Below are 19,791 nucleotides of genomic sequence, written 5' to 3'. Positions count from 1 at the left end.
TCAGTTATCCATGATAGTCTGGTATCTGCAGGGCATTAGCCTCATCATAACCACAAGATCCTATATTTTCTTTGTGTGCTTTTATGGTGAATAAAGACAAGAGCATGTTTTTAAGGGGGCAGAATGTTCTACAAATTGTAGAACTAGACTGCCTGGCTTTTAATCCCAGTTCCATCACTTACTGGCTGTATAAAAAGTTTTTAATATAATTGTTAGCTGCCTAGTGAATGGCCTATACTGATGTACGAGACTTGGTTATCATATTGTACAGTCACACTTCTGGTTTCAAGAAGGAAACAGGGTGAATGCCGAATTCCATAGTCTTACATGTTTTTTGGTTCTAGCTTCAAGTCATGACACTTTAGCATTCCTCTATATGGATTTATTCAGTTGCATATACCCAGAGAAAAAACAATGAGGCTGTGGCTCTGTACATTTTCTTGGTGGGGTTATAGCTGGTAAACAGTTTCAAACTGCATTCTTCCAATTCAAGTCAATTTGCACTATCCGTAGGTATTTAAAAGTATCCATTTATGTTTCACATCTTTATGCACCTGTATTTCAGAAACCCGTTAGGAGTAAATGGTGCGTACCTATCTGTTAAGTGGAGTATGCAGTATTTTTAGTTTTCATTATAGTATTAAAATGATGATAATGGTTGGTACATTTGCCAGACATAACAAATCAAAGCATACCCTGAATGAGGGAGCATGGTAAAGGTAGGAGACTATGGGCTTTGACCCTTGGGCTTGACTCTGTTTTATCACTTACTAAGTATGCATCCTTGGCTATGTTACTAAATCTCTGTGAGCCTGAATTTTCCCATATTTAAAATAGGGGAAAGAATGCCATAGCTTGCTGAATTGCTGTGAGGATTAGATATAATGATGTGTGCTAAACACCTAGGACGGTACCTGCCTAATATATAGAATGTCATAATAAATGTTTGTTCCTTTCCACCATGTATTCATTTTGGGTTTCAGTTGTCATAAAGCAATACTACATTGACTTGGAGGTCAGGTAAGCTTGGCTGTCCAATACAGCTGGTATTGCAGAAATATATTTCAAATGCTTCTTAAGAGCAAATAACCATCACAAATCCCATGCAGTTCACTCAGTAGGCTAGTACAAGTTCTTCGGAATCTGCAAAATAAAGCAGCACTTTAGGATCAGGGAGGCCATTTATAGCAACAATAGACATGTGGCAGAGAGTAGAGACAGAGATGTACAGGTTAATAGCTATTTTGAGAAAGAATAGACAGTTCTTCAGGTCTTAGTAGGCCTGGAGTGCATCATTAAATTTTATCGTATTCAAGTTTACGGTGATGCCACTGAGTCAGTCATTAGAAAAAGGATCAATTATGTTGTGTGTCCTTGAGGAAAGAATTCAAGGATGCATGTAATATTTTCTAGAAAGATTTCCATGAAAAATCATGGTGGTTTAAAAGCTATTTTGATTCTTCAATGAATAAACTTTAGTTATCTGGAAAGTTAACTTTTAATGAATGAATCTTATTTCCCAAGAGTGCCAAATAAATGAAAAACTAATGTATAACATAATTCTAATTAGTATCTTAAGTCTGTCATCTTAGGCAACTCAAATAATTTTTTACTAGTACATATCAAAGTTATTTTTGAGAAAAACCATAGTGTTATTTTCCAATTTGTCTGCAGAATTAGGACCTAGAGTAAATTTAACTTGAGCTAGATATCCTTGAAGAAGAACTTTCCCTACATAGATGCTAATTTAATTTTTAATTTCATTATTTCAGATTGAAGTGGTGCATGATTGCCGGGAGCAGAGAAGTTCTGGTCAATCCCCCAGTTTGGATGATGCTAATAGCTTGGATGTTTTAAAGAAGTATTCTTTTTTTCTTTATTAATATAAACACACATGCTCATCTACCTGTAGGGGTCTCTGGTTCAATGTTCAAGGCCAATGTGCTTAGAATATTGAGTTTGCGGAATGGGTATTTACTGGGTGTGATAAAAAGAGCTCTAGTGCAGGTGTCAGAAATCCTGGATTTAGGCCTGGCTAAATAGACCTGTGGTCAGTTTATGTGACTTGAGGAAAATTAGACATTTTCAGAATTTTCATCTCCTCTTTTTTTCCCCATAGATTGGAAAAGAAAATGAAGATTTTTGTTTATTTTTTTTAGTTTCTTTGCTCTTATTATTATTATTATTATTATTATTATTTTTTGAGACAGAGTCTCGCTCTGTTGCCTGGGCTAGAGGGAGTGCCATGGCGTCAGCCTAGCTCACAGCAACCTCAAACTCCTGGGCTTAAGCTGATCCTACTGCCTTAGCCTCCCGAGTAGCTGGGACTATAGGCATGCGCCACCATGCCTGGCTAATTTTTTCTATATATATTTTTAGTTGGCCAGATAATTTCTTTCTATTTTTAGTAGAGACGGGGTCTCACTCTTGCTCAGGCTGGTCTCAAACTCCTGACCTCGAGCGATCCACCCGCCTCGGCCTCCCAGTATGCTAGGATTATAGGCGTGAGCCACCGCGCCCGGCCTAATTGTACATATTTATGTACAGTGTATTTCAATACATGTATATAATGTGTAATGATCAAATGAAGGTGATTAGCATATCAATCACTTTTTTAGCTTGACTGAGCTATAATTGACAAAATTGTACACATTTAAATTGTACAATGTGATGCTTTGATATATGTATATATTGGGAAATGACTACCATAATCAAGTTAGTTAATATATCTGTTACCTCACAGTTACCTCTATATTTGTCATGAGAACAGCTAAGCTTACTCTCTTAGCAAATTTCAGTATACAATACAGTATTATTAACTACAGTCACCATGCTGTGCATTAGATCCCCAGAATGTATTCATCCTACATAACCAAAAGTTTGTACCCTTTGGCAATATCAAAAAGAAAGAAGTGAAAATGACTGAGACAGTGCATCAAAAACTACAGAGGATTATATAGATGTATACAGTGTTTTTATAGATATTAATAATCATTATTTTATTCGCTTTTATAATGCATTCTGGATATAAAAATATCCACCTTTTAAATTTTATATCACAGAGTTATAAGTAGCAAGTATTTGCAACAAGTTGTATAGGGACATATGGAGATATATATACACATACATATATATATTCAAAAACTTTTAAATCTTAAATGCTTTAAAATGTGAAAAAAAGAAATAGAAAGGGGAAAAAAGGCCAAAGGTAGAAGATAAATCAAATGGGTTACTTATATTGGGGAGAGGGAGAATGAATTTTAAATATGATGTCACTTGGAAATCACATTGAAAGGAAAATATGTTTTACAGGGACAGTAAACAAAATTATTACAGAAACTTAAGTGTAATCTACACTTGGAAAGACCAGTGTCTACTGCATGTCTTAGAACATCTCAGAACATTATTGGGAAAAGGGAAAAATAGTGCCTAAAGTGCGAATATCATTTTTTGAGAAAAATGGAGGATACTAAAGCTCAAATTGTACTGTCAATAAATAAATAAATAAAGCCTCAGACATTTAGGAATAGATTTTTGTGAGTTTTTAGTAAATTGATTCTCAGTGAGTTAGAAATAAAGGATTTTTAGAAGTTAATAATAACCCTTGATCACCCTTTCTTTCATATATGTATTATTTCTTCTTCTTTTTTTTTTTTTGAGACAAGGTCTCCCTCTGTCTCCCAGGCTGGAATGCAGTGGCGTCACCATATCTCACAGCAACCTCAAACTCCTGGGCTCAGGCAATCCTCCTGCCTCAGCCTACTGAGTAGCTGGGACTACAGGCATGTACCACCATGCCTGGCAAATTTATTTTTTATTTTTTGTAGAGACAGGGTCTTGCTACCTTGCCCAGGCTGGTCTCAAACTCCTGGTCTCAAGTGATCTTCCTGCCTCAGCCTCCCAAAGCATTGGGATTACAGGTGTGAGTTACCATGCCCGGCCTCTCTTTCATATATATATTTTAAAGAGTCTTGTGGGTGATACCTAGTCTAGAAATCATAAAAGTAGTTTTAGCTGGGCGTGGTGGCTCATGTCTGTAATCCTAGCACTTTGGGAGGCTGAAGCGGGAGGATCACTTGAGGCCAGGATTCGAGACCAGCCTGGGCAACATAGCAAGACCCCATTTCTTAAAAAAAATTTCATCTTTTGATGGTAAAACCCAAACCATTGGTAGTCCTTATGCATTAACTGTTTCTACCTTAGACAATTTATAATAATAATTAAAAGATTACAATATAGTTCTCAAATAATAAAATAACTAAGTATGGTCTTATCATTTTAGCCATGTCCTAAATGAGCTGATACAGACTGAGAGGGTGTACGTTCGAGAGCTGTTTACTGTTTTATTGGTGAGTGACTCAAGTTATATTTTTCCCATCTTTTCCTGAATGATCCCTTGCTTGAATGAAGCAAGAAAGAGTGTAGGATAATCTTCTGTCTCCTCCCTCGGTTGTCACATGGCAGCAGTGGGCATTTCTTCTATTGTTTGAGGCTGCATGTTGGTTAAATGTGTATATTCAAGTTTTCCCTCAGTAGTGGGAATGATGGATTCAGAATTTATTACAGAAGAGAGAAGCTGTTCTCTTAGGGATACAGCAGATTGTTATAATTATCCCCAGGGTGCTATTTAGAGATTATGATGTAAAGAACTGAGAGTGGGATAATAGTATTCATTTGACAAAAATGTCACAATATTAATTTGGTCCGGGAAAACTTAAACACATTGCCAGTTTAAGGAGAAGTTGATGACCTGTAATATATTTTTTTCATACTAGGATTCTATTTTGTTTCCTACACTACAAGCTACCCTGAAGGCCCAGAGTTGTCACTTTATTCTGCCTATTGAGTGGAAAACCTTGACTTCCTTGTCCTGCCTTCTAAAAAAAAAGTCATGGATAACTTTGGGAAATAAGACATTTGAATGTTAAAATTTAAACAACTTTACCCACAAATCCCCTATATATTCTTCTACACTTATACCTTTGGTGGCCCAATCAAATGTGAATACAAATGTTTTTTAAATGCATAAATGTATTTATTTTGGGTAGGGCTATAGGGCAGAGATGGATAATCCAGAGATGTTTGATCTTATGCCACCTCTCCTGAGAAATAAAAAGGACATTCTCTTTGGAAATATGGCAGAAATATATGAATTCCATAACAGGTATGTAATTGTTGAATCAAATATTTCTTTTTCATAAAATTATTTAAAGGGCTGTTGACCAGTTATTATATTGCACATGAAATCATACTATATTTTTTTCTCTAAAATTTTCACAGCATTTTCATGAGCAGCCTGGAAAATTGCACTAATGCTCCAGAAAGAGTGGGATCCTGTTTCCTGGAAAGGGTTAGTTGAATTCTTTAAAAACTATATATAAATATGGGCCACCAAAATAGCAGCTGATTTATAAGTACAGATTTAGAGATAAGATGGATGTTGTTTTTTTTTATGTCTTTGTATGTTTTTAGAAACTCTCCAGCCAGTATTTAATGCCAAACCAAGTTTTGTTGCAGAAACTGACACACTGGGGTACCCAGAGCATGCAAATGCCTGTTGTATTACGTGGTATCAAATGCTTCAATGGCTCAGCTAATGACCACTAACCCCTGGGTGATCCTAGGAATCAAGGGACCCTCCTGACTGTGAAAATGTGACAGTTGGGATCATCTTAGCAAAACCATTCTGGGGTTCGTTAATTTTTTGGCTAAAAGATGCTTTGTTGTTCCCCTGTCAAACATGGAGAGTCTTAGAATCGAATCTATTAAGGCTTTCAGCCACCAAGGCATCTATCACAGAAACTTCACAAAAGCAGAGATGTTGATTCTTATTATTCAACAAAATCATTCAGGGAGGCTTATTACTCCGTGTCCCAAGAGTATGCTTAGTACAGTGGACTTCCCAGGTTAGTGATCATCCTCTCCGCCATTAGAGTTTTCTCTCAGAATATTGTTTGCATATGCTTCCCTGCTTATCTAGTTCCTCCTCTTCCTGAAAGATCAGTTTTGTCTTGATTTGGGAATCAGTTCAGTAGAGATTGTTGAAAGCTTCAAAATAGATACCTTATCGCAAAAAGTGTTTATAAAATGAGAAGAGAATAAGGCTAAGAAAGAACTGTGTGTCATTACCTTTCTCAATATGTTCTAACTTTTAAACACATTTAAACTGTGACCAAATGCTTCCCCACCTTCCTCAAGCAACAGTGTCCATATGCCCTTTGGATTCTGTAGAACATTAATGTCTATATTCCTCATTAGAGATTTTACATTTACTGTGCATCTTTACATGTACACATGAATTCTTTCCCCAACTTGAAGGGAAGCCCTTAGAGCCAGGGTTCCTATCCTATATATTTTTGTATCTGTCCTAAGATTAGCAGAGTTCTTGGTAACCAGTATTAATTTAATAAATGTTTACTGACAATATGTTCATTTATTCAGTAGCCATCTACTGAACACCTGCTATGTACCCAACACTGTGCTAGGCAGTGTGGATGCCAAGCCCAAGACAATTTAGGCATAAAAACAGGGAAATCATTAATTGTGTACAGAGTGAGTTGCACTATATTAGAGATATACAAAGGGCCCTATAGGGGCCCTGAAGAGGGGTATTTTACACAGACTGGGAGTATAAACAATGGCTTTATACAAGAGATGGCTCATGAAATGAATGTTAAAGAGTAAGTAGGAGGTAGCCCGTTAGCTGAGGGTCAGAGAAAGATGAAGAGAGAATAGCACGGGCGGATACCTAGATGGGTTATGCTACAATTATAATTTCCCAGTGATAAACCAAGACTACTGGCTCTAACGTGGAAGTTAGCTACAGTAGTTCATTCACTAGGGAATGGAGGGACTAATAACATGGGAAAAATATATTTCTTGGTACCTTATTAACTTACAGTCATGAAAAAATAGTCTGTTTTTATAGATGAGACAGAGAAGGCTTTTCTTCATCTAAGTCTCAAGCTTGGTAAGTGGAAGGTCTGATACCACTTGGATAATTATGTGTCCCTCCACCAGGTCCAATGAACATGCTGTTCTTGGAATACAAAGAGGGCTCCTGACTGGCTGCTGGTACAGCGGGCCCTTTAGGCCACATTCCCTGGGATGCTTGGCCATACTTATTCTTGCTCAGCCTTTCTTGATGACAAAAGTTCATGTTCACAAATTGGTAATATGTTTGAATTTGCTGTTTATCACAGAAGGATGATTTTCAGATGTATGCAAAATATTGTCAGAATAAGCCCAGATCAGAGACGATTTGGAAGAAGTATTCAGAATGCGCCTTTTTCCAGGTAAAGTAATTAATTATTCAAGTATTGGATATATTCTTTCTGGAAGATAATGGGATATTTCTTATTTATAAATTCATTTTTGACTGTAAGTAAGTTACATATGCATATAAGTTAAAGAGCAGTTCTATCCTCCCCAAAACACATACACATGCACACATGTACACATGCACGCAAACACGTATTTGCTGCTCCCTAGAGGCACCTGCTTTCAGTACTTCTAGCTACATCTTTTGGTATTTCCTTCCTTATCTCCAAATGACATGCTTATCTTCCTCCTTGCTACCATGGAACGGGAGAATTTAGATCTCTTTTACTGATTTCCACCCCACCACCACATACACAAATGCTTTTCTTCCAACATAGTTGGATTGTAATTTTCATTAGATTGATATACAGTGTTACTTTATTAAGACTATGTAATTTCTCTGCTCAGATGAGTCATGTGGTATACTACGGTTGCTTTTCCTTCCCTTTTGTTTGCCTTGCAATTGTCTTTTTACTCAGTTTTCTAGGTTCTTATCCTATTCTACCCCAACCTCTCTCATTTGTGAGGGTTATAAAAATCTTCTCAGTAAATTTAAACACATTTAATTTTTTCTGAATTTCATCTTCTTAAAGGAATCTCTCCTGGAGTTTTCTGACCTGCTCATCTAGACTCACTTGGCCTGTTGCACAGCAGTCCTTTGGGAATCTTGGTGAATATCACTGTGGGGATTCTCTTCACTTGTCTGTTCCATAGGATCTTCTGCTTCCCCTGGTGCCATCTCTCCATCTTTCTTGTTTATCTCTCTCGTTTGGTGGAACACATCCTCCAGTAGTTTTACTGGGAAAATGTGCACAGTAGGTAGAAGTTTTTGAGAGTGTATGTGTCTGTAAATGTCTTTATTCTACCCTAACGCTTGATTGCTAGCTTGGCTGGCTATACAATTCTAGGTAAGAAGTAATTATACTCAGAATTTTGAAAGTATTGCTCCATTGTCTTCTAGCTTCCACTGCTGCTGTTCAGAAATTTGATGCTATTTTGATTTTTTTTTCCTTTGCAGGTGACCTCATTTTTGTCTTCTGAAAGCTTATGGGAACTTCTTTTATCCTCAGGGTTCGAGTGTTGGCACTATTTTCATCCATTATGCCGGTCTCATGGTGATCACTTTGAATTTGGAAGTGCCTGTTCAGATCGACTCAGATTTTTTTTTTTATTTCCTCCATCCAATTTTCCCCATTCTCTCTGGAATCTCTATTGTACCGATGTTGGATATCCTGGACAGGTTCTCTATCTTTTCTCTCTATTTTCCATTCTTTGTCATCTTAATCTACTTTTTGGAATTTATATTCCAGTCCTTCTATTGAGGGTTTCATTTCTGCCATTATATTTTTCATTTTGAAGAACCCTCATTTTTTTTTTGTTCCCTCAGTGTTCCTTTTAGTAGAATCCTGTTTTCATTTCATGAATTCAATATCTTCATTTATCTATTCAAAGATAATAATAGAGTTTCCTTTTAAAAATGGCTTTCTTTTCCCTACGTGGTTTCTGTTGCCTTCAATTTTTTTAACTTTTTCTCTTTTACTTCATTCGGTTCCTGTCACTCATCTTAGATGGTATCCTCAAATGTCTAATGATACTTACATTAGGAGTAAGCGCTAGAAAGCTCATTGGAAGTTTCCAATGCATGTGTGGGTTTATTGACTATGATCCTATGGATATATCACATTTTATTTATTCATTCATCAGTTGATGGACATTTATGTTTCCTCCTTTTGGTTATTATGAACAATGCTGCTATGAAAGTTTTTGTACAAGTTTTTGTGTAGACATGAGTTTTCATTTCTCCTGGATATATACCTGGGAATGAGATTGCTGGGTCATGTGGTAACTCTATGTCTAACTTTTTGAGAAACTGCTGGACTATTTCCAAAGTTACCGCACCATTTTATATTTCTACTAGCAGTGTATGAGGGTACTGATTGCTCCACACCCTCACCAACACTTGCTATTATCTAATTACTTCTTAAACAGACTTTCAACAACCATACATTTTTGAACTACACCTTCATCTCCCACTTTCAGAGGTATTTGCTCTATAATCCCTGAGTCTTTGTGGAGAGGAAGGACATAAATTGAATTGTTCCTTGGCTTTTCCCTCTGCCAACTTGAATTCACTTTTCTCCAGTGTGCTTAGTGGTTTACCACTTGGCAGTTTGGTTTCCAGTTTCTTAATTTTGCTGAAGTTTTCTCCTTTCTCATTTTCTATGTAACTTTGAGTTCTTGCCTTTAAAAAAACAACTTTTCCATCATTTTGGTTGGGTTTCACAAGTGAGGTGATCTAAGTGCATGTTATCAGTCTGCCATCATTAGACTGGATGTTGGATTTTATATCCAGAGGAGGACCCTAGATCTTATTCAGGCATATCCTTCCCTAATCCCTTTTTGTTCTCTACTTCCTGTACACACATTTCATCCTAACCAGCTCCATCTTGCCCTAATTATGGGTCCTACAATGTTCCCAGGACCCAGTGTCATGACCCTTATATTTATAGTGGCAGTGGGCCAATTACTGGATGAAATATAGTATGAGTTGATGAGGGTTGTTTTGTTTCTTGTGATATTAAAACATTTTGTTCTTATATCCAGTCTGATTTATATTCAGCACAGCCTATTTTCTGGGTCTTGGGCTATGGAGCTTAATCTTTTAATTTTCTTAGATATATATATATATATGTATTTTTTTTTTTTGAAACAGAGTCTCGCTGTGTTGCCCGGGCTAGAGTGAGTGCCGTGGCATCAGCCTAGCTCACAGCAACCTCAAACTCCTGGGCTTAAGCGATCCTACTGCCTCAGCCTCCCGAGTAGCTGGGACTACAGGCATGTGCCACCATGCCTGGCTAATTTTTTCTATATATATATTTTTAGTTGGCCAGATAATTTCTTTCTATTTTTAGTAGAGATGGGGTCTTGCTCTTGCTCAGGCTGTTCTTAGATATATTGAAGAACTTTTTAATCATGTTAATTTAGAGTCATTCCTTGCTTTCTCACCGTTTCAGCATTCCACATCAATGTGAATTTGTATGTGAAAACCTTTTAATCTTTAAAATGTTGGAATTTTTTATCTTCTAAATCCGGAAAATGCTGTTTACTATAGTTTCTCAGATATACTGTCTTAAAATTTCCATACCATATATACCAGTGATTTTTTCCGATCAGTTTTCGTTGAGATTTAAGAAACATTGATGCATTGGGTTTAGTCAATGAACACTTGGCATTTTCATAGGTACATGTCCTAATTTAAATTTATTGATAATTATCTTTCGATGACAGGAATGTCAAAGAAAATTAAAACACAGACTTGGTCTGGATTCCTATTTACTCAAACCAGTGCAACGAATCACTAAATATCAGTTACTGTTGAAGGTAATTATGTAAAACATTTGTTTCTTTCTTTACTTTTTTGAGTCAGATATGGCAAAGCAATTAAAAAAGAAGTAGCTGACTAATAAGCGCTAGAAATAGGTAGGCTTAATGACTGGGAGGGCTGGATTTAGCAGTAGAATTAGTGCAGCATGTTCCTTCCATTCACTGTGGCTATGCACATGTCATATGCGTAGATGTTAGGCTGTGACTATCTGGAGTCTTAGCTATTCAGTTCTTCATACAAGTTATATTGATTTATGCATAATGTTTTATGGAAGAACTTTTAATATTAAGAACTAAACAAATATTTTTCATAGTTTTGAGGCTGTGTTTCATATGGGCCTTCTCAATAAAAGATGCAAATGACACTCCCTTAGTGTAATGTGAAAGGCTGACTGAAATCTTGTGTTAAGTATAAATACAACATAGCTTGTTTTAAAATGGATTTCCATAGTGTTCTATGCTATAGGCATCATGTAAAACAAATTATTGTACATAGAGGACGAAAAAACCTGTGTAATTGCATTAAAAACTAATCTCTAATGTATCTCAATAGCTATTATTCTTAAGCTCCAAATGCATTGAATACCCTTTGTTTTATACTTTTCAGTCGCTATTCTACTTCTTTCCCAATTTTGATGTTGTTATTAAAAATAGTATTAACTCAACAAAGAGCACATAAAAGAAATTACTCCAAAAAGTGACATTATCTTTGGATTCCTGCTTGAAAGCGTGTTAGTCAAAGCTTATTCATTTTCACTAGCTATTAATATCTGCCTAATATTGGTTTAATTCCTGACTTCTAATTATAGGAGCTATTAAAATATAGCAAAGACTGTGAAGGATCTGCTCAATTAAAAGAGGCACTTGACACAATGCTTGATTTACTGAAGTCAGTTAATGACTCCATGCATCAGATCGCAATAAATGGCTATATTGTAAGTAGATATTAATAATTGTTGGAATTTTAGGGGGTCAGCAATATCAATAACCCTTTCTTCTGCTTCTGGAACCAATTGAGAAATAATGTATAAGAAGCAGATAAATGGGCCGGGCGTGGTGGCTCACGCCTGTAATCTTAGCACTCTGGGAGGCCAAGGAGGGAGGATTGCTCGAAGTCAGGAGTTAGAGACCAGCCTGAGCAAGAGCGAGACCCCGTCTCTACTAAAAAATAGAAAGAAATTAACCGGACAATTAAAAATATATAGAAAAAGTTAGCCGGGCATGGTGGCATATGCCTATAGTGCCAGCTACTCGGGAGGCTGAGGCAGGAGGATCGCTTGAGCCCAGGAGTTTGAGGTTGCTGTGAGCTAGGCTGACGCCACAGCACTCTAGCCTGGGCAACAGAGTGAGATTCTGTCTCCAAAAAAAAAAAAAAAAAAGAGATAAATGGAGATCAAAATGTTAGCATTATTATTGATAATGCTAAGTGGAGAATTGGCTTTAGATCAGCAGCCAAATGGATTTGTGAGATTCCCCTTGTCCTCAACAGCCTGCCCCCAAGTCCGGACCTCAGGGGAGACCTGTTGTCCCAGAATTGCTGCTTGCCCTGGTCCAGTGTAGATAGGGAAGAAAAGGATCGCATCTTTAGAGCTTGCAGCCTTTTAACAAATTAGCTCTACCCAGTGGGGAAACCAATAAGGATTAAGGAAGCCATGGGGAGAGTTAGGCTAGCTGAAATACTGCCACATGGAGATGTTGTGAAGCCAGGGAAAAGGAAGTTTCTTTTGTCTTTCGCCCCACAGAACTTTGTACGTATGTGATACATGTTTTAGTGTAAAAAGATAGAATGAATATATTTTTAAAAAACATATAAATTATGCTTGAGAGTTTTAGTAGCTCAAGCTAAACACTAAAATGTTGATGTCAGAGATCTGAATGTAGCTCTGCTTTGTACTAATGGACTTTGATTTTCCATTCTAGGGAAACTTAAATGAGCTGGGCAAGATGATAATGCAAGGTGGATTCAGTGTTTGGATAGGACATAGGAAAGGTGCTACAAAAATGAAGGATTTTGCTAGATTCAAACCAATGCAGCGACACCTTTTCTTATATGAAAAAGCCATTGTTTTTTGTAAAAGACGTGTTGAAAGTGGAGAAGGCGCTGACAGATACCCATCATATAGTTTTAAGCACTGCTTGAAAGTAAGACAATTTGAATTGTGTAATGTAATATTATTTTGTGTGTGTATGCGTGTGTTTCCCAGATCATATGCTTTTCCGTTTCAAATGAATGGGTTTTATACTTTAGCTGCACATCACTTTGTTTAAAAAAATCTTAGATAGAAGTCTTATGTAGAAGTCAGGTAAAGCAGAACTTCTCTGCTTAAAATTCTGGAGAGTGAGGGAATGCATATAGGTTTGATAGAAATCAAATCCTTTCTTCTCTCACTACAATCCTAGGTATTGCCCCAGGGGTCCGCTAGCATCCTGCAGAGCACAATTTGAAATTATGTGGAGTGTCCCAGGCTCCCCCAGGATCACTATCTTTCCAGTGATGCTGGGTGGAATTCTTTTTTTTTTGATTTCTTTTTTTTTTTTTTATTTCAGCTCATCATGGGGGTACATAAGTTTAGGTTATATACATTTTCCATGTCCCACCCATCCCCCCGAGTCAGAGTCCCAAGCGCATCCGTTCTCATTCTCCAGACAGTGCGCCTGGCACTCATCATGTAGTCATACCTCCACCCCCTCCCCCCCCCCTCCCCGGGTCTGCACCTTCAAGCATGACCATTCCCCAGAGGGTGTGCAACGCACTCATCATGTAGGCATTCTTGATGTTAGCAAGGCGCCTTTTGCCACAGGTGGGACAAGGAGGAAAGAGTGCCTTGCATTTCCTCAATGCAATCTAAAAATGGATAACTTTTGTGCTTATCATATTCCCAGTTTCCTTTCTGTGTCTCTCCTCCATTCCTTAGCTCCACCCTTCCTGGGTGTCCAAAGCCACATACCGCTGAATCCTTTTTACACCTGTCCTGTTGTATCCTTTGAAATTACTTTATTCTCTCCTATAAATAAAACTGCCATTCTGTCCTAATATTAGTTTGGTATTAAAATGAGAGCAGTATGATTTGAGGAAGTCACTGGCAACTCAGTGATACTTCCAGCTAGTTTTGCCATTAGGCAAGAGAACTTCCAATTCACATGAGGCTATATTTCATGAATTTGATTTTTTTTATATCCAATGAATTTTATCCTTCAAGTTTTAAATTCTAAAGCAATATAACATTTGTTATAGAAAATTTGGAAGATAGAGAAAATTATTACCTTCAATTCCCCAATCATTATGACTTTTATTTATTTATTTTAATTTCAGAATATTACAGGAGTACAAATGTTTTGGTTACATGCATTGCTTTTGTACTGCTTGAGACAAAGTTATAAGTGTTCCCATCACCCAGATAGTGTGCATTGTACCTGTTAGGTATGAATTTACCCATCCCCTCCTTCTCCTCCCACCTGCTTGATTTCTGATGAGTGTCATTTCCATATGTGCACATAAGTGTTGATCGATTAGTTCCAGTTTAAGGATGACTACATGTGGTGTTTATTTTTCCATTCTTGTGATACTTCACTGACAAGAATGGTCTCAGTGTTTGCTTGTCTGAAAAAGTCTTTATTTCCTCCTCATATAAGAAACTTAGTTTTGCAGGATACAAAATTCTAGGGTGGCAGTTGTTCTGTTTAAGAAGACTGAGGGTGGGGCCCCAATCCCTTCTGGTTTGTAAGGTGTCAGTTGAGAAGTCTGCAGTTAGTCTGATGGGTTTTACTTTATAATTTACTTGATGTTTTCACCTCATGGCTCGCTGGAGTTCTTCTTTCATGTTAACTTAGGCCAGTCTGATGACTATGTCATGGTGATTGCCTTTTTGCAGTCAGTCTCCCAGATGTTTGTTGATCTTCTTGTACCTGGATATCTAAATTTATAGCAAGTTCAGGGAAGTTTTCTTCATTTATTCCCTCACATAGGTTTTCCAACCCTTGTGTGTTTTCTTCTTCACCTTCAGGTGCCTATGATTATTATGCTTGGCCTCACTACATAATCCCATATTTCTTGTAGGCTTTGTTCATTTTACTTCTCTGTTCTTTATCTTTGACTGACTTGTTCAGTTTGAAGGTGTTGTCTTCAAACTCTTGAGATTCTTTCTTCTGCGTGGTCTAGTCTATTCTTAAAACCTTCCACTGTGCTTTATATTCCTTGAATGAGTTTTTCATTTCTATAAGTTCTATTTAGTTCTTTTTTAATAATTTGATTTCTTTAGTGAATTTTTCATCCATTTCCTGTATTGTTTTTGTGGTTTCTTTGTGTTGGTGTTTCATTTTCTCTTGTATTTTGTTGAGCTTCCTTATAATCCAAATTTGGAATTCTTTATCTGTCATTTCAATATTTTCATTTTGGTTGGTATCCATTCATAAAGAGTTGTTGTTTCCTTTCGGGGGTATCCTTTCGCTCTGATTTTTCATACTTCTGGAGTTCTTTTGCTGATTCCTTGATATGTGGCCTTTTGATCGAGTCCTGGGGGTACTGGGTCTGGCTTGTGGGCCTTTCTCCGGGACCCTGAAGATCAACCCCTGACTGTGCCAGGGAGGAGAGTGCTGGTCCCGAATTGCCTGTGGGTGTTTAAGCAGGTTGGATGGTCCTCTGGTTTGCCTTTGTCCTGCTGTCTTCACCTCTTCCCCACAGTGTGAATTGTGTTGAGTCTCCCAGCTTAATATCTGATATGCCAGGTGGTACTTGTAAGTACGAATCAGCTATGCCCTGTTTGCTTGAGTTGGAAGACGCTATGATGAGCTATATAGTTGTTCTCCCTGTCGTTGGTTAATGTTTGTATAAAAGAGCCAGCTGCCCAGATGTTCTTTTGTGCCCATGGTAGACCCTGGTGCCCCAAGTGGAGTACTTGAGTGCTCCAAGCTTTAGGAGAGACTCTGTGGCTCCCAGGGTGTTGCTTGTTCCCCACCACCACTGAGGTATGGGGAGGAGCAAGGCAGTCCGTGGCTAGGTTGCAGGAACCTGAAAGGCTTTGCAAACCCTCAGTGCTGCTCAGAAATTGCTTTTCTGGCCACTAGAGGGAGCTACTGGTAGGAGGATCAGGACAAGCTCTCCAAATCAGGAGGGCTGTTCACGGGGGAGGGGCCCAGTCGCTTGAGTACTAAGGCCGTAGGCTGGGATCTTTCCACCCTTATCTGGTAGCACAGTTTTTCTGCAGGGAGGGGTGTGCATTCCCCAAGTCGCCACTCCTTGGACCCCCACAGCCACTCCCTTCGGTTTTAGTCCAGCTCTCACCACCAGAGTCCAGCTCTCAAACCCGTCCCTTATCTGTGTGTCAGACCCACTAGTGTGCATCTCTGCAAACCACTGGCAGGCAGGGAGTACCACGATTGTGTACCCCTTGTTCCACTATATGTCCTCAAAGGAAGAGGTGTGGGCCCCACTATCTGTGGGGACCTCAGCCTGGAGCACGTGCCTGCTGGAGAGAAATGGCCGCTTGGTAACTTCTCAACTAAAACTGTTCTGCCTGTTGCAATGAGTCGGGGAAGGGCCGCAGCACCTGGCCACCCAGCGTACCTGCGTGCGAGGTGTTTGGTTGCCATGGAGCCGGGAGCTAGGCCGTTCCTCTCCAAATGCCACACTCTATCCAGTAGGGTGGTTCTCCAGCGGGGGGTTGGGGGTGCTCCCAGAGCCCCGGTGGTCAGCTCCTCACCGTGCTCTCCCTCCAGATATGTCCATGCGGGCCTCCTCGTACCCGAGTCTGGCTCCCAGGTTTCTCCCCTGTGTCCCCCTGCAACCCCTTTGTTGGGGGGCGGGGCACCAGGGCTGCCTTGCTTATCTGAGCTGCCGGTGTGTTACCCCACGACATGCCGGTGGGCAGGAAGTTCCCAGATTGTACACCCCTGTGCCATCACAAGCCCTCAAGGGAAGAAGGGTGGGCCCCACTCTCTGTGGAGACCTCAGCCTGGGATCCGTGCCCGCCTGGGAGAAGTGGCCGTTCACGAACTTCTCAGCTCGAACTACTATCATGGTGGTACCGGGTGGGGGAGGGGCCGCAGCCCCCCTCCCCCCAACCCAAACTGTAAGGGAGGAGGTGTCTGCGTGGGAGAAAGGGGGCACTCTGGCCTCTCGTAGCACTTTCCTGGGGGGAGCCCCTCACAGGCTGCCCAAACTCCTGGGGCTCTCTGATTCACCCCACTATTCCTTATTTTCTGCCATGCCTGGGCTTGTGGAGAGTGGAAAAGCCTTCAGTAAACTTAGTGTCCTGCTGCCCAACTGAGGCATGGAGGAAGGGGAGGGCAGTCCCTTTATCCTTTCACTGAGCTCCGAGCCTCTCTGGGTTTGATCCTCACCGGTATCTTTTCCTCTTTATCTTCTTTCTTCTCGGCTTCGCAAATTTTCTCTCTGTGGTCTCCAGATGTCTTTGTCATCTCTCTCTGTGACCCACACCTTAGCTGTGATTCTTCTCTCCACTCCTCTACCCCATATCTTTCTTGCCTTCCCACTGGAATGGCCTGACAAGTGATGTCTCTAGTCAGCCATCTTGGACCTGAATTTTTCCACTATCACTTTAGTTAGTTTTCACGAGCGTGTTCTTTCATAGTTGTCATCACCAGGATATTTGAGAGGTGATGAAATTTTCAACGGCAGTTACAAATAGGACAGTCAATATATCCTGAGATAGGCCGGAGGTGTTTGTCTTAGGAGGCTGCCAGATAAGCAGGCCCCGCTTTTGATGGTTCCAGTAGGTTCAGCAGCCCCTAGCTGTTCCTGACAATGTTCCTCCTCAGGGTCAGGTGAGGAGGAAGTAGCTCTTCCTACTATCTATTTTCCCTGCTTCACTTCTGAACATACAGTAGCTTCACTGCTTTTTTAAAACTCTGACTGTTTTTATCACAGTTGCCCAGTTGCTCCTTTGATATTAGCAGTCCACTTCCCAGCTCCCAAATCTCTAAGGGCCTTTCATGTCTTGATTGAGAACCAAGAACTTGCAGGGTTGAGATCTCTTGCTGTCTATATACCTATTCCTTGGGAAGGTATTTTACCTTCATAGGCATGTTTGACCCAAATCCATTTGATTTACATTTTACATGTGGAGTGACCTAGTTTCTATAGCATTGCTGATTTGTACTGATTTTTTATTTTACCTTTAATTTGTCACAATGGTGGGCATGCCAACAGAATGTTTCTCAAGTACGTTAAGGTAAGGTAAGGAGAGACGAGTATGAGGTGATGAAGTCATGAGAATTGAAACTATAATGGTACCATGGAAACAGAGGGTGGGAGATATGAGAAACATTTCAATGGAAGGTAGACAGATGGGCTTGGTGACTTATTAGATAGAGGAAATAAATAATATCTGACATTTGAAGGAATAAAATCTGTCTGGTTCTTTTTGGTTCCCCAGTAATACCTAGCATCCTTAATAAAAAAGACTAGTGATACCTACAAGGCTTTGGACCAGGATTACTGGGAAAACAGTGATGTTGCTGACTGAGAAAGATGGACAAGAGGATATTTCTTAGTGCTCACTGTGCTTACGTCCTCATGCTTACCTGTCATGAGATTCTAGCATTAAGCAATTGCTAGCATTACTAGTCAATGTGTTACTTAACAATTAGGGTTGTTGGTTTCAAAATCTCACCCCTTGATAGATAGGATCAGCACAGATACTCTACTGCTGAGCAACTTCTCTCTCACTTTAAATGGACTCTGGTCTTGACTCCATCATAGCATGCTGGAATGCCAAGGCCTGACCATGTACTTTCTAATGACTGTGTGCTATATTTTAAGTCAGCTACTCATATGCAAAGAAAGGCCCTATCTAAGGTCACACTTGAACAGTTGGAGAGATTTAAATTCTTCAGATTCCTTAGTTCATGTGTTTATTATTATCATCTATTTTTTAATTTAACAAACATGCACATACTGCTATGTGCCAGATGTAATGGTTAGATTTCCAGGAAACTCAAAAACGTTCATTTAATCAATAATGATGTGCTATATGTTTGCAATGAAAAATAATAAAATTATTGCAATTCAAATAGGGGACGGAATAGAAGGCAAATGCATACTTTTAAAACCTTATTATATAATCTAAGCATTTAATATACACTATTTAATTTTTTGTTTCAAAATTTTGAGGAGTGCTATTTCATTTTTATATCAACTCTATGAAATAGGTGTTCTTCCCATTTTATATAGTTGAGGAAACTGAAGTTTAGAAAAGTTAAGCAACTTGCACCAAGACACATAGCTAGTGAGTGGTAGAGATGGAATTGCAACCCAGGCCTTTCTAACTCCAAAGCCTGTGTGCTTTGCAGTTTGTCATGTGGGTACACTAAAAGCCCAGCTTCACTGCTATATGATTCATCCATGTAACCAAGAACCACTTGTACCTTTAAATCTATTGAAATAAAAAAAATGAAAAAAGACAAACCATATAATGGAAAAAAATTGATTTTTGAAAATATTGATTATGAGATGATTATTATTTATCTTAAATTCTGATATTTGAGCAGAAGTAGGTTAGAGTTGTGGAGTAAGAATATAAAAATTTTGGGACATTCTGAAGGTAACTTCTGACTATTCAGGGTGGATGTCACAGGCTCTTTCATTAAGAAGTTACATTTCATTTCTAAGCATAATTGCTTTCCTTCTCCTTGGTATAAGGAGCTCACTAGCACTACTTTCAATGCTTATCAGCTCTAATTAGGGTCATTTGGGGGGCTCATAATTGGAACAGAGAGTGAGATAGTCCTTTACATAAATAGATAGGAATTGAAAGAAAAGAGGAAAGGTAGAAAGGAACTACAAAAGAATGTGTACAAGGGAGTGAACTATCTCAAAGAGGAATTAGCCAAGCTATTAGCAGCAAATGATGAAAGAAAATGGAAGAGTTCGTACTTTGCACAATCATATGGAGGAGAAGAAAAATTGTGGTAAGGGAGAGATATTGCACACAAAAGTTTCACTGGCTACAAGGAGACATCACTTTCTCATGATAGATTGTTTTCTAGAGAGGCCGAGGGATTGGTGGAAATAGATCCTTGTGTACTGGCTGGTTCTCCCCCGCCCCATAAATTGGATGTTTATTACTT

The 19,791-nt window shown here is 39.0% G+C and overlaps 1 protein-coding gene across 7 annotated transcripts in view; it reads left to right on the top strand.

Annotated features, from left to right (window-relative positions):
• The window catches only part of MCF2 (MCF.2 cell line derived transforming sequence), a 96,912-nt gene that overhangs the window by 68,519 nt on the left and 8,602 nt on the right, over positions 1–19,791 (top strand). For all 7 annotated transcript variants that reach the window (XM_045538858.1, XM_045538857.1, XM_045538863.1 and 4 more), the window contains 8 exons: positions 1,773–1,861; positions 4,283–4,349; positions 5,049–5,164; positions 5,281–5,350; positions 7,203–7,295; positions 10,609–10,701; positions 11,514–11,639; positions 12,625–12,846. In XM_045538858.1, coding sequence (XP_045394814.1) covers positions 1,773–1,861; positions 4,283–4,349; positions 5,049–5,164; positions 5,281–5,350; positions 7,203–7,295; positions 10,609–10,701; positions 11,514–11,639; positions 12,625–12,846 — 876 coding nt within the window. The remainder of the gene's footprint in view (positions 1–1,772; positions 1,862–4,282; positions 4,350–5,048; positions 5,165–5,280; positions 5,351–7,202; positions 7,296–10,608; positions 10,702–11,513; positions 11,640–12,624; positions 12,847–19,791) is intronic.

The sequence above is a fragment of the Lemur catta genome, chromosome X, assembly GCF_020740605.2.
Source record: "Lemur catta isolate mLemCat1 chromosome X, mLemCat1.pri, whole genome shotgun sequence".
Taxonomy (NCBI): Eukaryota; Metazoa; Chordata; class Mammalia; order Primates; family Lemuridae; genus Lemur; species Lemur catta.
The sequence above is the reverse complement of the archived record's forward strand: the minus strand, read 5'-3'. Positions and strand labels throughout refer to the sequence as shown.